The 16051-nt window shown below is 41.6% G+C and overlaps 1 protein-coding gene and 1 long non-coding RNA gene across 5 annotated transcripts; one reads left to right on the top strand and one right to left on the bottom strand.

Annotated features, from left to right (window-relative positions):
- Positions 1–1021: 1021 nt before the first annotated feature.
- Positions 1022–14818, top strand: LOC116614073. 4 transcript variants are annotated; one of them, XM_048720720.1, is made up of 11 exons: positions 1022–1161; positions 8530–8621; positions 9420–9632; positions 11320–11442; positions 11474–11576; positions 11729–11784; positions 11932–11974; positions 12243–12307; positions 12382–12475; positions 12864–13159; positions 13495–14818. In XM_048720720.1, the coding sequence occupies exons 3-11, from the start codon at positions 9471–9473 to the stop codon at positions 13792–13794; spliced, it is 1242 nt and encodes a 413-aa protein (XP_048576677.1). In that variant the 5' UTR covers positions 1022–1161; positions 8530–8621; positions 9420–9470; the 3' UTR covers positions 13795–14818. The 4 variants fall into 4 exon arrangements, with proteins under 4 accessions (XP_048576677.1, XP_048576678.1, XP_048576680.1 ...); XM_048720721.1 differs by lacking the exons at positions 1022–1161; positions 8530–8621; positions 9420–9632 and adding an exon at positions 9687–9727; XM_048720723.1 differs by lacking the exons at positions 1022–1161; positions 8530–8621; positions 9420–9632 and adding an exon at positions 10389–10411.
- LOC116614076 lies at positions 14771–15741 on the bottom strand. The gene is made up of 2 exons (XR_004294346.2): positions 15661–15741; positions 14771–15148 (listed from the first exon to the last, which is right to left on the bottom strand). It is a non-coding gene; the product is annotated as an uncharacterized LOC116614076 (long non-coding RNA).
- Positions 15742–16051: the final 310 nt, after the last annotated feature.

Genomic DNA, 16051 nt, shown 5'->3' with positions numbered 1-16051 from the left:
CTGTAACACAATGAAACACTTCAGCCGTCTCGCATGTACTACCTTGCATTGTGTTTCTTGTTGCTAATCCTTTGAAAGGCATGAAACAAGTATATAAAAATATGAGTGAAAGTCAAACTCACCTTCTATAACCATGCGATGAATAAAAACGCTTAAAGGCACGTCCTTTTTCTGCCGGAAATCGCATCTCGATAAATAATTAACCTGAATTTATAATGAGGTGCACGCGCGCAAGGCATTTTGGGAGCTTTAAATTCTCCTTGCCTATAATGTGACCTCGTTCCCATGCCCTGTGGTTAAATTGGGAAAAGTATATACTGTATATATTGAGAAAAGATTATAGTTCGATTGGTTGCTTGCGTTGATTATTTTGCTGTGCTCGAACGGTCTGCCCGACGAAAACAAAAATAAGTATTATATGGGACAAAGGATGGTATTACGATCTTTAAATAACAAATAATCCTCTTTTTGGCGCCCAAGGGGGGAGGGGACGCACGGGGAGGGGGTCCACCCTACCCCCCCCCCCCCCTGAACACACCTGATGTATCCGTTGATAATAAACTGAACTGTACTGAATTATCTAAAGCATAGCGTCGTTGCCATGGCAACATTCTTCTCTGCTGCTGACTAAGCCAGATGTAATGCAGCTTGGAGAAACAAACGCGAAAAATACAAAGGCTTAAAAGAAAAATAGGAAAACATATTTGTGGCAACTCCTTTTATTACATTTTGTGGAGCGGAACGCCAATAAAAATCAAAATTACTAGCTTTGTATAAACCCATATATCTGAAATTTTACTCGCGATACCAAAAAAAAGTATTAATTGTCGTGTCAACAGCAGCCCTAGTACGTCCACAATTCTGAGAAAATGTTTAAATTTCTAAACTTTGGAATCAAGCTTTAGCAAATTCGAGTATTGAGGGAACAGTAATAAAAACCTAAAAAGTCAGAGTTTGTCCATGGGCTTCCTGTGTGTCTAAAAGCCTCCTGCACAGCTGTGTTGGTGTTGCACCTGGGGAATTTGCCTCAGAATCTACGCTCTCTCCCTCAGCAGGAAACGTCACTAAAATTTAGATAGGTAACAGAGAGTTGTGTTAAATGGAATTTTCCACAAGTTCAAGTCAAGAGAATTGATAACAAATAAGCAAAACACAGGAAAGGTGAGCAAATTTATGCGCTTTTATAGTTTTGCTAGTGAAACCATTAATTCACCCCTGCTCACCCTTACTGTAGTTCTAAATAAAGCCTTGGCAAAAAAAACCCTTTTAATTTTGATCCTGTTTCTATCTAACTGTTTATTACTATGAGTTTTCTAGTTAATGTTTCTGTTTTTTTTTAAGACTAGGGATAGAGTGTTAAAAATGTTTTAAAATACCCTATAGAATAGGCCACGTTGAATATTTAATTTGGTAATTTGTATGCTTTCCTTTTCGCCGACCCAATGTCGAGATGAAAACACGTGAAAAATGAAACTATTGATACAAAGATACAAAACTAAACACAACACCTGTTTACGATCAAGCATGTCTGGCGATTTTGCCTGGGGAGGATGAGCTTAGCGGAGCATAAAAATCAAATTTTTTTAGCGGTCACGGCAACGAATCCTCTACATCGCATGCGTACTCGCACGCCAAGTGGACTGGACCTGAGTTATCACGCCATCGTTTTTGAAAGGTTCCGTTTTCGTCCGTCCTACGGCTACGAAAGGGTATCGTTTTTAAATTGTTCCACTCTGGAGATCGTTTTCAAATTGTTCCGTTTCCGGTCATCGTTTTCGCGTTTCCGTATCAAAAAGGTTGCGTTTTCAAACGAAAACGGATACGTGGGGACGGGGTCTAAGTTATTTAAAAAAGTTATTTACCGGGTTAAGGTCGGTCCGTATCGAAGATGTGTTCGCGCTTGGCGATCAATTATAATTTAATTCAAATGGAATAAGCAAAATATTATAGTCAGAGATAGATAAAAATAAACTTTGGACATTATTTCTACAGTAGCGAACGTGGTTAGAGGAGTTTACACTGCAAACGTCCGCGTCCTCAATTGACCGTGAACTGGTGAAAGTCATTTCTTTCTCGCGCCGCGCTCGGCCTTCGGCCTCGGTCAGTATTTTCAAGACCTCGGTCACGGTATTTCACGATACGGTCCTCCCACCCGGCCAATAACCGCTATTTATCTTATGTAATGTGAAATTTTAATTAAGGATACTATGGCTAATATGTTAAAACGTCATATTATCCATAACTCAAATTCAATGCAAATCCCGTTGAATAATCAGTAACCAATCACATCTATCGAATTAGTCATGTGAATAAGTTGTTTCTTTGGCGGCGAGTGTCTAGAACCTGAGATCTGGTCGATTTTGGTTCTTGGCGACCATATCAAAATTATCTCGGCATAAATGCACCCGATAAAATGGTAGGAGCCAATTTCTTCATTTCTCAGTGATAATAGGTGAGTCGTCCATAATTTACGCATTTCACTTTTGCGAGAAAGATATAATACTTATAAGTGGGCTTGTTCTTATTATTGCTTCTTACTAGCTGTGTGGGTTTTGTAAGATCTCAGATCTCGTTATTGAAGTTTCGACATCAATTTTAACGGCTTTTAATGCCGAACATTTAGTGCTCACGCAGTGCCATGGAAAATTCCAGTGTTTTATGAAAAATTAGCAAAAGAAAAGCAGATCTTTGACATACTCCTAAAACTGCACATCACAATCTGATATTTATTGAGGAACTAAAAACTAGGAACAAGGTCTCAATAATTTTATATTGAAGGGTTATAAAATCTAACAAGCGGAGCTCTTCTCTTTACTTAAGGTCGTTAATATCTATCGTTTAAACGGTCTCTGGCGTTTGGTCATCCTAGCAAAAATACCCGGCATTCAGGCCCGTACTCAGGATTCTTTTGGGGGAGAGGGGGTGCAAAATTCGAAAAAGTGGACCTAATTTTTCCCGGGGTGTGGTGGGAGGGGGGTGAGTGTTTTGATAAAAATGACCACTCCCGAAAGAACAAAAAAGGATTTTTTTAAGCCATTGCAGTATCTCCACCGGAGCGACGTTTATTCTCGGATTTGGCTACGAAAATGTTTGATTTATGACATACCAGAGTGATCTAGAATGCCTTTTTTTATCTAATTCGCTTATGCTTCATAGTTTTGTCTAGAAATAGCTCGGGTATTGGGAACCAGTAGTGGAATTTCCGCTGTTGTGGGGTGGGGAAGGGGGGTGTTGCGAAAGCATCCCCTCCCCCCCCCCCCCCCCCTGGGTACGGGCCTGGGCATCTACTTTACGTCGACTTGTGTAGTTATTTGCTGCAGTACTTACGGCTAGATTCAGTAGGTCTTTTTTTCGAGATTTCTTCACGACACTTGTCTTCTAATATTATTGAATGAGAAAGCAAAGGTGTGGGATGTTAGGTTTTAACGACGTAAAGCTGAGCAGGCCCGTACAGGGGGGTGCAGGGAGTGCGAACGCACCCCCCCCACACACACAACGGCCGAAGGTCCACTTTCGGTTCTCAATAGACGTGCTATTTGTAGACAAAACTATAAAGCATATGCCAGATCACTCTGGTATGTAATAGCGTGCCTAAAAAAACACGACCATGTCACCGAAACACTTAAAGATCTACATTGGCTCCCCGTTGAAGAGAGAATTTTTTTTTAAATTAACCTTATAACTTACAAAACATTAAATGGTTCTGGTCCTTTTTATCTCAAAGACATGCAAAAATACTATTGTCCAGCATGAACACTACGATCGTCTAAGGACTGTTTACGGCTTGTAGAGCCCTCCTTTCTCCAAAAAACTATGGCCAACGTGCTTTCTCTGTGGCCGCCCCCCGACTGTGGAACAAGCTGCCCTTTGTAATTCGTTCTTCTTCAAATGTCAATTGTTTTAAAACTCAGCTAAAAACACATCTTTTTAAAATGGCTTATGATATTTAATACATGTACACAAGTTTGTTATGTTATTTATTTATTTATTTAATTTTCTTTTGCTACTTAGCCTGTAATTTATTAATTTAGTAATTGATTTATTTATAAATCGATACGCCAGTAGATTCAGATTTAGATTAGATTTAGATTTTTAGACTTTTTAGACTTTTTAAAAATATTATTTTGAATTGTGAAGCGCTTAGAACAGCGATGTATAAGCGCAATATAAATGTTATTTATTATTTATTATTATTATTATGTAACCAAATCCGACAATAAACGTCACGTGGAGATACTGCAAAGGCATACAAAATTCTTTTTGTTTTTTCGTAGTTGGTCAGATTTTTGTCAGAGAACTCACACCCCCCCCCTCCCCCCCCCCCCCCCCCCCCCCCCCCCGCACCCACTGAAAAATTAGGTCCACTTTTTCGGATTTCGCACCCCCCAAGAAAAATCCTGGGTACGGGCCTGCTGAGTGATAAGTTTATTCGGTTTATTCTCGTTATTTTTCGTTTTATTAATTAATCAAATACATGGGATTAGATTGTTCGTTTTGTTTATTTGAAGTTGGATGGTTCCTCCTGTAAAAGCATCTCTAGAATTGTTGAAATATTGTAAAGAATGAATATATTTGATTTGTCGATTCCTGATTATAATTGCTTAAATAATGTCGGATAGACGAAATAAAAAAAAAAAACAATAGCCTGATAGCGTTAAGAAAGAGAGATGAATTGCGTGTCGTTAGAGGGTACTCTGATAAATTGCTACCCCAGTATATTTAAACACGATCGCTGAAAGAGACCGGAAGTAATTCTACGAAACAATAGAGACCTGATTAAAATTAAAATGCTTTTGTCAAATTTTGTCATTAATTCTAAAATTTAAAAAATAATAGAGAAGACCATATGAGACCGATCTGTTACCGGCATGTTGATAACTTTAAACGCTCACGAGCGTTTAAGTATCGCATCACAGAGCACTGTTATTTATGACCTCGTCAATAATGATGATAGTTGAACTAGTAGGGGTTTCCTCCGTCCGGGTTTTTTTCCCTTACGAATAGTCTGGCATCATTTAACCGCTACGCGTTATGTTGTTTCACTAACTAAATACACTATTTCCACTGTAAGAAAGCACTTATAAGCCTGTTTCTTTGTTTAGTAAGGACAATTTTTCTTTTGGATGTTCATTATCGGAACATGCTTGGGCTATTTATTTTTTCACAATGCGTAATAATGAAGTGGTGAAGTGGCTGTATTCGATCATTCAACAATAAAAAAGTGGTTACCTGTTGAAAGCAAAGTTAAAGATGCTGTGTTATTCATGGTTTGATGATTTAGATGAACACGTAGTCAAGCCTTACGAATAGAATGAATTTGGATTGCAGCCCGCAGATTAAAAGTGTGTATATATAGTTGTGTTTTGTTGTTGTTCTGTCATCGCTGTCTCTAAAGCACCCTGTTTCGGTTTTGATACCGGCCTAACCGTTTCTTAAAGCTAGTGATTTGAGACGATTTGTGTATGTTTCATTTTTATTCTATTTCTCTTGAAAAGGAGACTAAAAAGAAATTTCAGAAACTATTGAATTAAAAAGTTAACAGAGTAGAACCGTCTCTTTTTTATAACAGGCATCAAGTGTTTAGGTCAGTTCATCAATGGACTTTTGTCATTTTTCCTATCCTTAGCCGTAAAAATTAAGTGGAGTACGTAATTAGATGTTTCTTAGAGTAAACTCCTTACACAGGAAAAAAATCTGAGGTCCATTCCATTTTGAATCTGAATAAACATGATTTTTTTAGCAATAGTGCTCAGTAAGGTTTAAGGCTAGTCGGAATTATACAACTGCAGACCGCACTGCGTCTATATCTATCTGCCGAGGTAGCTGTGCATAGTGATGACGGGAGTCTGACCATTCCACTTGTAAGAAATAATCTTTATAACAAACTGATCAAAGAATAGCTTTAATCAGAAATGAAGGACCTCTGAAAAATGTCAGACTACGCCCAATATTTGCTCGGTGATATTGAAATGAATATTTCGAAAGCACGAGACTTATGTCCCGTTAATTGCGATCCTGTGACGTTACGAAAGTGACAGATTCATATTCACAAGCAACTTCTAAAAATATATCTAAACTTGAGAACCTTGAGTTTTCTCATTGTTAAGAGCTACGTTTATTGCATTCTATTATTCCATTCAATTTAGTTAATATCTGGCTGAGTTTATCCTTACGTCCCTAACTCCATTAGCCAAAACAAAAGGATACTTGGGACAAAATTCTGGGTATCCTAAGAAACCACCAGGCACTAGGATAAATGCACTATTGTACAAATGTTTACAGAAACTGAAAGAACAATGTTTGTTTGAAGTTTAACAGCAATAAAGAGAGGAATATTTTGTGATGAATGGACACAGACGCATGACTCGATGCAAGCGGTGCACTGCAAGAGCAACCCGCCACGCGGCGTTCAATGACGGCACTTCGTCACCCTGAACGACCATCTCCGCCATCTAGAACGAACTCCCAGCTTCCCCTTGGTCAAATCCCGGTCATTCTACACGAATGCCTTAGATTAGGCAAATTTCCATCTCATAGCGCGAGGGCCCTCTGTGTGTACCGCCCTACGTGCTAGTGTTTTCGTCGAATAGATTTAATCCTCAAAGCTACCCGCTATAAGTAAATTTCATTTTCGTTCCTGGTGCTTTTCGGTGCGTTATTCATAACTTCCTTTATAGATTATAGAGATCCGATTATCCTAATAGTTTAAGCACTTTAGAGCTGAGTTGTTAGAAAAAAGATATATGAACCTTAGTTCTTTTTCTATCTCCTTGACAGTTTGACGCCAATCTCTAATTGTTTCCTAATTAGACTCCCTCGTCGACAAGTTGGCGCTCGATATTTTCGTATTCGAAATTAAAAATATAAATCTTAATGAGCCATATTGCATAAAATATTGAAGGATGAATAAGATGCCAGGGTGAAAGAAAGCCTCTAAATCCCGGCTTCTATGCGCTGGGACTTTTTGCTTTTTGTATCAATCCTTCTCTCCAACCGTCCCCTCCCCCCACCCCAGCACCACGCCCCTCCGGATACGGAGTAAGAGGTGCGAAGCAGGGGAGCCGGACTAATATATACTCAAGCTTCAAGCATTCCTTATATTGCTTCATGCTACCTATTCATTCAATTACCCTATTAGAATTGTATTACAAACTAATAATGAGCACGTGTTGTCACATAAACAGGAACGTTTAAGGCTACCTCGTTTAAGCGAAAACATTTTTTATCATGGTAAAGAAAGAAGAAAATGAGGTTAAAAACACACCACAACCGCACCTATGTGATGGAAGTATATCGTAAAATAAGTAATTCATATTATGAATTTCTCTTTCGTTAATCGTTGTTGCTTGCATAACGATATGCGAGCGAGACTTTCGAGGTTATGAAACAAGGCTTTCTACGAGAGCGCATCTCTGCAATAGATTTAGACCCCGTTCCCACGTTATATGGTTACACGAAAAGTATTAGAATCGTTTATACGGAAAACACCGGCTACGTTTGGAAGGGAGGCGTAACCTCTTGGTCTTGGCCCTTTGAGGGCCCCCATGGTGCATACTCACGTGTCTATGGATCACGTGTTGTTATTAGCGAGTGTGAGTTTAGTGGGTTTAGTTGCGAATCGACATCTCTAGTGGATGATAATTGATGAGAAGTTGTCGTATATTCTATGAAATCATTAATCATTCAATTATGCAAAACTGTGTGAAATCGGTTCTGGGTCTATGTAGTAGAAGATCTATAGATGATTCCACTTGCGTGATCTACGCTTTCATTCAAATATTTATCGTTTATATTTGACAAAGCACATCCAGCACATTTTTCCGTTTTAATTTTGAGATTCAAGCCTCTTGTTAACCCGAGCTCTGTAAACTTGTACGTACTCAAGCGCTTGGTAACTAACTTGACCTGTTGCCATCGCGGGCTTTAATTTTTTAGAATTAAAAGACAATCGTTGTTCGCTAAATAGTTTCATTAGCCTTACCGCTCTCATAGTCTTATTAGCCTTACTCCTCCCCGCAGAACTTCAGCAGTTAACAGTCTCATGGTCTCATGTCTATGTGAAGTATGTTGAGTCATTGACCACGTGTATGCCACACCCTTTCAAGTGGTCACTTGTTTTACTCTTGACGGATGGAGTATTACTCTAGAACTGTGCGCATTCCTTCGTGCCCACGATTTCGTTTGGAATTTCAAAATTGAATGACTATGCATTACTGACGAAACATAGAACTCTTTATCTGTTTATTGGCCGTGAGGTACGCCGTGGCGTGTTTCTAGCCACGCCCCTAGGGACCCTTTTATAATTTTAAAGGGAAAGGAGGGCTAGCTATGGGTGAGGAAAGGGGGGGGGGTCAACTAATAATCTTTAGAAGTTTCAGTATGGAGAGTTTAGGGGGGAGCGGGCATCACTTAAACCTCTTTCTAAATAATCTAAGGTCCTTTGAATGCTTTCACGAGCACACCCAAACCATGTTTATTATTTCCTCCCCCTCAGAACTTTGTCTTATCTCATCTCTTATTTTTCTTCAGCGAATTCACCCAGACGAGGCTCACCACAGACTCAATCTCCCTCCCCGCCCGCGGAGTATACAGGGCTCCAAAAAGCGTTCACTCCTTATGTGGTAAGTTGTTATGTGATATCAATATCATTTGGCTATTATAATAGGACGGAGTGGTGCGGCTAATTAACGATAACTTTGCATTGCGCGATTATGATGATAAAGTCGTAAACGATTGGCCCCAGATTTTGGATGTGTAAGCCCGAAATTTTAAGGCTTTTGATTGCTGGATGCTCCATATTCTATTCACAAAACGTTTTTCGAAATGCCGGATAAAGTAGGGTGTTTTGCGATCAGGATAAAATGGGGATTCACCAAGAAAAACATAAGTGGGATTCGGGAAAGAAATGCCGCATTATCACCAGTTTACTTCCAATATCATCGGATATTGTTACTTAACAATATCCAATGATTTCTAACGGAAAACGCGAAAAATATTTCAAAATATTGAAAGCAGTGTGTCTATTGGAAGTTTCTTTGAGGATGTGATTGATAATCAAGAGCGGATGGCCTGTTAAATATGTCGGATTTAAATAGATTCTTTTGTCTTTTAACGGTCGAGGTTTCCGTCGGACCTCCGGAAGTAAACTGGTGACAATATGCGGCTTTAAGTGACCTTTATTTTGGTATACCAGGCGCGTACCCAGGATTGGCTGGGGGTGGGGGTGGGGGTGCAGTCATAGGTATTTTTAAAGAAAGCATAGTATTGGAAGATTCCTTAAATAAGAGATTACCCACTTTTTGGCCGTCAAAGGGCGCACCCCCTGTGGGCGTGCCTGGTATATGGGATACATTGGATAACAGGGTCATTCGGCCGCATTTTCTATTAACTGATACCAATTCAAAATGTCTTCTTTGCAGCAATCAAATTACCCCCAGCATTTCATCAGCCCACCACCAAGATACTCTGACATGTTCCCGTTCGCATCGCCTTTGAGCACAGGATCGTCAAGTTCCTCAGAATCCCTGGACAGTAATAGCAACTACATGTCTATGGGTGACGACCTAGACCATATCACCCCCACCCTACCCCCGGTAATGCCAAATGGACATTTCGAGGAGACCGTAGCAGAGGTAGGTATTACATCGCTATCGACCCCCCCCCCTAAGTCACCCCCACTCTACCCCCGGTAATGCCAAATGGACATTTCGAGGAGACCATAGCAGAGGTAGGTAATACAACGCTATCGACCCCCCCCCTCCCCTAAGTCACCCCCACCCTACCCCCGGTAATGCCAAATGGACATTTCGAGGAGACCATAGCAGAGGTAGGTAATACAACGCTATCGACCCCCCCCCTCCCCTAAGTCACCCCCACTCTACCCCCGGTAATGCCAAATGGACATTTCGAGGAGACCATAGCAGAGGTAGGTATTACATCGCTATCGATCCCCTCCCCTAAGTCACCCCCACTCTACCCCCGGTAATGCCAAATGGACATTTCGAGGAGACCATAGCAGAGGTAGGTATTACATCTCTATCGATCCCCCTCCCCTAAGTCACCCCCACTCTACCCCCGGTAATGCCAAATGGACACTTCTAGGAGACCATAGCAGAGGTAGGTAATACAACGCTATCGACCCCCCCCCCCTCCCCTAAGTCACCCCCACCCTATCCCCGGTAATGCCAAATGGACATTTCGAGGAGACCATAGCAGAGGTAGGTATTACATCGCTATCGACCCCCCCTCCCCTAAGTCACCCCCACTCTACCCCCGGAAATGCCAAATGGACATTTCGAGGAGACCATAGCAGAGGTAGGTAATACAACGCTATCGACCCCCCCTCCCCTAAGTCACCCCCACCCTACCCCCGGTAATGCCAAATGGACATTTCTAGGAGACCATAGCAGAGGTTGGTATTACATCGCTATCGACCCCCCCCTCCCCTAAGTCACCCCCACTCTACCCCCGGTAATGCCAAATGGACATTTCGAGGAGACCATAGCAGAGGTAGGTAATACAACGCTATCGACCCCCCCCCCTCCCCTAAGTCACCCCAACTCTACCTCCGGTAATGCCAAATGGACACTTCTAGGAGACCATAGCAGAGGTAGGTATTACATCGCTATCGACCCCCCTCCCCTAAGTCACCCCCACCCTACCCCCGGTAATGCCAAATGGACATTTCGAGGAGACCATAGCAGAGGTAGGTATTACAACGCTATCGACCCCCCCTCCCCTAAGTCACCCCCACTCTACCCCCGGTAATGCCAAATGGACACTTCTAGGAGACCATAGCAGAGGTAGGTAATACAACGCTATCGACCCCCCCTTCCCTAAGTCACCCCCACTTTACCCCCGGTAATGCCAAATGGACACTTCTAGGAGACCATAGCAGAGTAAGGTATCACATCGCTATCGAACCCCTCCCCTAAGTCACCCCCACCCTACCCCCGGTAATGCCAAATGGACACTTCTAGGAGACCATAGCAGAGTAAGGTATCACATCGCTATCGAACCCCTCCCCTCTCCCCTAAGTCACCTCCACTCTACCCTCTATATTGGCAAATGGACATTTCTAGGAGACCATAGCAGATGTAGGTAAGCGAGGTAATAGCGGAGTCCCCTCTCCCCTTAGTAACCCCTACCCTACCCCCGGTCATGCCGAATGGTTATTTCGCGGAGGCCATGTCAAAGATGGTGATAAATAAATTGCGATGTCCCCACTCTCCTAAGTCATCCGTACCCTACCCCCGACAATCCCGGTAATACTCACTCGTCAATCTAACATGATTCTTTTTAAATTGATTTTCTCTAAAGGAAGAAGCGAATGAACGGTTATTTTACGATCTGTATGGCACTCTAAGTAGCCTGGGGTACCCGCTGATACAAGGAAACGCAGGCGACTACGGACAAGAACAAACGCTCACTGAACTCACAAACATGCCTTTACACGCTCACTGAACTCACAAACATGCCTTTACACGGAGAGGGATTGGGCACTAGCGGAGGTGACGTAGGTTTTATGTCGCCGGTTGAAATGGCAGCTATGGGCGTGAAGAACAGCGTTTGTAGCGGTAAGCAGTCAGGCCTAGTTTGTTATTTCCCGCCCTGAATAGAATCCTCTTTCTTTGTCCCCTATTTTCGAAGGAGCACTTGTCCGTCCTGAAATGTGATCCCTTAGAGAATTTAATCGTGTGTACTAATATCTTTAACATTTTGTGTTCAGGTTTTCAGGCCGGACTACTGCGAATGCTGCAGTCAGAGACAAACACAAACACCAAAGTACGTTCTTTTAACAAGAGATCAGGGGGGGGGGCAGGGTTTCCTGGATGGAGCAGGATGGAGGGGGGGAGGAGGGAGGTTGAAATGGAGGGGGGAGGGAGAGGTGACCAGACACTGTTTGTCTAATGTCATCAAATTATCTCACAGGGACTTGATCTGATGCCACTCTCACAAGTCCACACCAAACCAGGTGTGTATCTACATTAGATATATAAATAATAAATTCGACCACTGATCCTTTTATTTCGATATATCTATAACACAGAAATGAAGCTAAGCTCGCAGGCCTGTCATTATCCGCATCGCGTTAATCAAGTTGTGTGAAATTTCCTACCTTAGAAGACGTTTGAAGGGGTGGCATTTTGAGCAAAGTCCCTCCCCCCATCCTTCTCTCGCTACCCTTCTAAAGAACTGTGATTACGTACCTTTGCATGACCGGAAACGCTTCTTACACGCAGAAAAAAGCTTCATAAACACTGGTTTCCCCACGTATGGCCAGACTACACCGATGGAAGTGATGGAGGTTGGTACAAAATATGCCTTCTTTCGCTACAGCAGGAGGAACAGTCTCTAAATATAAGATCTTGGTGTTCTCAGATCCCTACATCCAGTTCTCATTCAGGAAGCCAGGTTGAGATTGCGGAGCTCGCCAGACTTATGGCAGAAACCAAGAGCCAAGTGGACCCATCAGGTACTTCACAAGGACAAGACAGCTTGACGAAGAGTGATGACGATGATGGCGGTGATGATGATGATGATGATGATGATGATGATGATGATGATGATGATGATGATGATGATGATGATGATGATGATGATGATGATGATGATAATGAAGATGATATGGTAATGGTAATGCTTTTGGTGGTGACGAATGGAAGGCGATAATTGCGATGGTGATGGTGATGACGTTGATGGCGATGGTGATAATGCTGGTGGCACACAATAATAATGATGATGAACCTCAAGATGCCAATGACCGCTTACTGTGTGCTTTCTGCTATCTACTAAGTGACTTCTGTATTGTTGTAATGTTTATAAAAAATCAAATGGTAATTAGTCATTTTTCCCCTCAAAAGACTGCAGTCTGCTTGTCCGTCTCTTCTACGATGAAAAAGAGGTCACAAACTTTGGTCTTGGAAAGAGCGACTTTAACTGGCGGATGTGTTACGGAAAACCGGTCAAACCGGATCCAGACTGGAACCTAAGCCTGTACAGCCAGATTTACGGGCCACCAAGCGCCAAGTTGATTGAGTTCCCGCAAAAGACGTGCTCAAAGGAGACCGAGATGGTTCTGATGAACTTCAACCGCGGACTTGTTCTTGAGATGATGCCAGAGGGAAACTTGTGGGTCAAAAGACTTAGCATTTCAAAGGTGAGTAGACGAGGAGCTGGTAATGATGATGGTTTATTTTTGTTATGAAGGGATAAACGTTGGCTCATAATGTCTTTTTCTGCGAACCCTTAAAAATACCATTTCTAGTAGAAAAGCCTATTTTCTCTCAGATGCCCCCTAAAAATATGACGAGCATTCCTATCAGGTCGACATGGGAAGTACCCTTCCCCCCCCCCCTACTCCACCCGGGGGCATCGTGCCATGATCTGTAATTTTAGCAAGGAAATAAAACATAAAATAGATTACTAACAATTAATTAATTAATAAATTAATAAAAAATAAATTCAATGAAAGGAATACTGCCGTTGTCACAGGTGTATTATATTGGCTCATCCAAGCAGCCAGGGAAGCTACTTCGCGAGAACAGCACCAAAGTGTTCGACTTTGAAGACTTCCAAAGGAGGCTCCGCAGCAGTAAGAATGGTGAATGCGCACCACCAAGCTATGACGTCACCTTCACACTCGGTCAGCCGAATGGGGGACTGGTGTGTATTGTGGTCACGCATGCGCTTGCAAAACAAATGTTGTTGGAGCAGCAAGCAGGCAAGCAATTCATTTCGGATCCAAACAACAACGATAAACTCGCTAGTGACATGCAGAGTCAGCTGAGATAGATAAAGAGTCTTGTTACTAAAAAGTTACCAAATGATTTTTAATACGGTAAAATGTCAAGAAAACAATTATGGATATAAGGCATACTAAAGGCGTCTTCTTTTCGTGTACCGTTTCAAATGAAAATGAACAAAGTCGAGTGTTTCATATTCATTTCCGCACATTTGCATTTGGAACGGCACATGAAAGGAACGGCGTCTTAATTTTACCTTACAGTCATAATTAAAAATTTACTTTACTTTATTGTCGCAAAAAAAGTTATTATGGTGATGGTTACGATGGAAGAAAATATAATGCATGTTTATAATAGCGTATAGCCACGTGAGACTTTGCATCTAGATAGAGCTCGATACTAATATTATATATTCTTCTTTTATAAAGAAAATCAAAAAAACTAAACCCATATAGAAACTAATACGTTTTATTACGTTCGTAGTTGTATTCCTCAATTTTCCCAAAGTTCTTTATAAGTCAAATGAACGAGGCGTAGACAGAACATCCTCTGCGCTTGACACAATCCCAGTAAAACGTTTTCAATGTTTTGCAAACTCTCGCCGACAATTTCCAACTAATAAATGATGGAAGCCAACCTAGTACCAGGCTTTCTTACCGGGTTTCCTGTGCTCTGATGTGAACCGTGAGGTAGCCTGGGGGCTGGGACGAGCTCATTCCTGTGACGTCACAACTCTTACCATCCACTGGATGGAAGCCAAAAAGTGGTTTAGCAGTAGCAAGTTGACAAGTGTTGTCAAGAATTCGCAATGTATTGATAATGTCAGTTATGCTGTCTGGATATATATTGACAGTAATTCACCTTTTTTTTTGCTTCTTATACATGGAATATATATATGTAACCACGGGTTTTAATGATAGAATAGGGTAGCCTAGTAAGCATTTGCTTCAGTTTTATGAAGTCTTCTCAAACCTTTATAAGTGTCCAAGGAGTTGTATTGATAAAGTACTAATAACTTGCTCACACGAGTGTGTAATGTTTTATTTTAAAAATAAACCTTTTTTTACAAGAAAGTCATTATTATTCATATATCTTTGCCTATATTATACCTATAATGCAAGGAGGATTGAAAGCTCCCTTTGCGCGCGCAAAACATATAATCAACCGCCGAGCTTGCGTGACCAGGTTGTTTCGTGACAAAGGCAGCAAAATGGCTGCAGATGCTGTCCGCGTCTTATCAACTTTAGGCCCCTTCTTTCAACCTGCATAGTGTCATTTATCTTCACTGCATCGAAGAGAATCGTTTTATGACAGTGCAGGGATTTCCTTGTCTGCAAATAAATACGTCGCTGGCGCATTTTAGCTTTCCTGTCGAGGCCAATACTCGTCGGGCTTGTGTAATCCTTTGGACGACAGAGAATAAAAACAAACTAAAAAATGTTGTAAGCCCTGCTCTTCTCTCGATCATCAGCTCCAGTCGATTATCGGTGAGTGTGTGAGATATCGATATAAGCGTCTTTTGACTGATTGAAGGGAAACACTTCCGACGGGAAACCATTGTGAGGTAAATGTCACGACAGCTATCCACTGTTAGCGCAAAAAAAAAGGTTTATTTTGAAACGTCCCCGATGCTGTTAACCTGTGTACTTTTGGGTACTTTTGAATAATTCATGTTGTGTGACTTAAAAACTAACGCATGGAATAATACATTCCTTAAAGTACCTAATGAGGATTGCGCAAAAGCAATTTTAATCCGAGGTCAAAGGAAAGATCAACAAACAATGGCGACTATGCTGTAACACAATGAAACACTTCAGCCGTCTCGCATGTACTACCTTGCATTGTGTTTCTTGTTGCTAATCCTTTGAAAGGCATGAAACAAGTATATAAAAACATGAGTGAAAGTCAAACTCACCTTCTATAACCATGCGATGAATAAAAACGGAAATCGCCTCTCGATAAATCATTAACCTGAATTTATAATAAGGTGCACGCGCGGAAGGCATTTTGGGAGCTTTAAATTCTCCTTGCCTATAATGTGACCTCGTTCCCATGCCCTGTGGTTAAATTGGGAAAAGTATATACTGTATATATTGAGAAAAGATTATAGTTCGATTGGTTGCTTGCGTTGATTATTTTGCTGTGCTCGAACGGTCTGCCCGACGAAAACAAAAATAAGTATTATATGGGACAAAGGATGGTATTACGATCTTTAAATAACAAATAATCCTCTTTTTGGCGCCCAAGGGGGGAGGGGACGCACGGGGAGGGGGTCCACCCTACCCCCCCCCTGAACACACCTGATG

The sequence above is a fragment of the Nematostella vectensis genome, chromosome 13 (genome assembly GCF_932526225.1).
Source record: "Nematostella vectensis chromosome 13, jaNemVect1.1, whole genome shotgun sequence".
Taxonomy (NCBI): Eukaryota; Metazoa; Cnidaria; class Anthozoa; order Actiniaria; family Edwardsiidae; genus Nematostella; species Nematostella vectensis.
The sequence above is the reverse complement of the archived record's forward strand: the minus strand, read 5'-3'. Positions and strand labels throughout refer to the sequence as shown.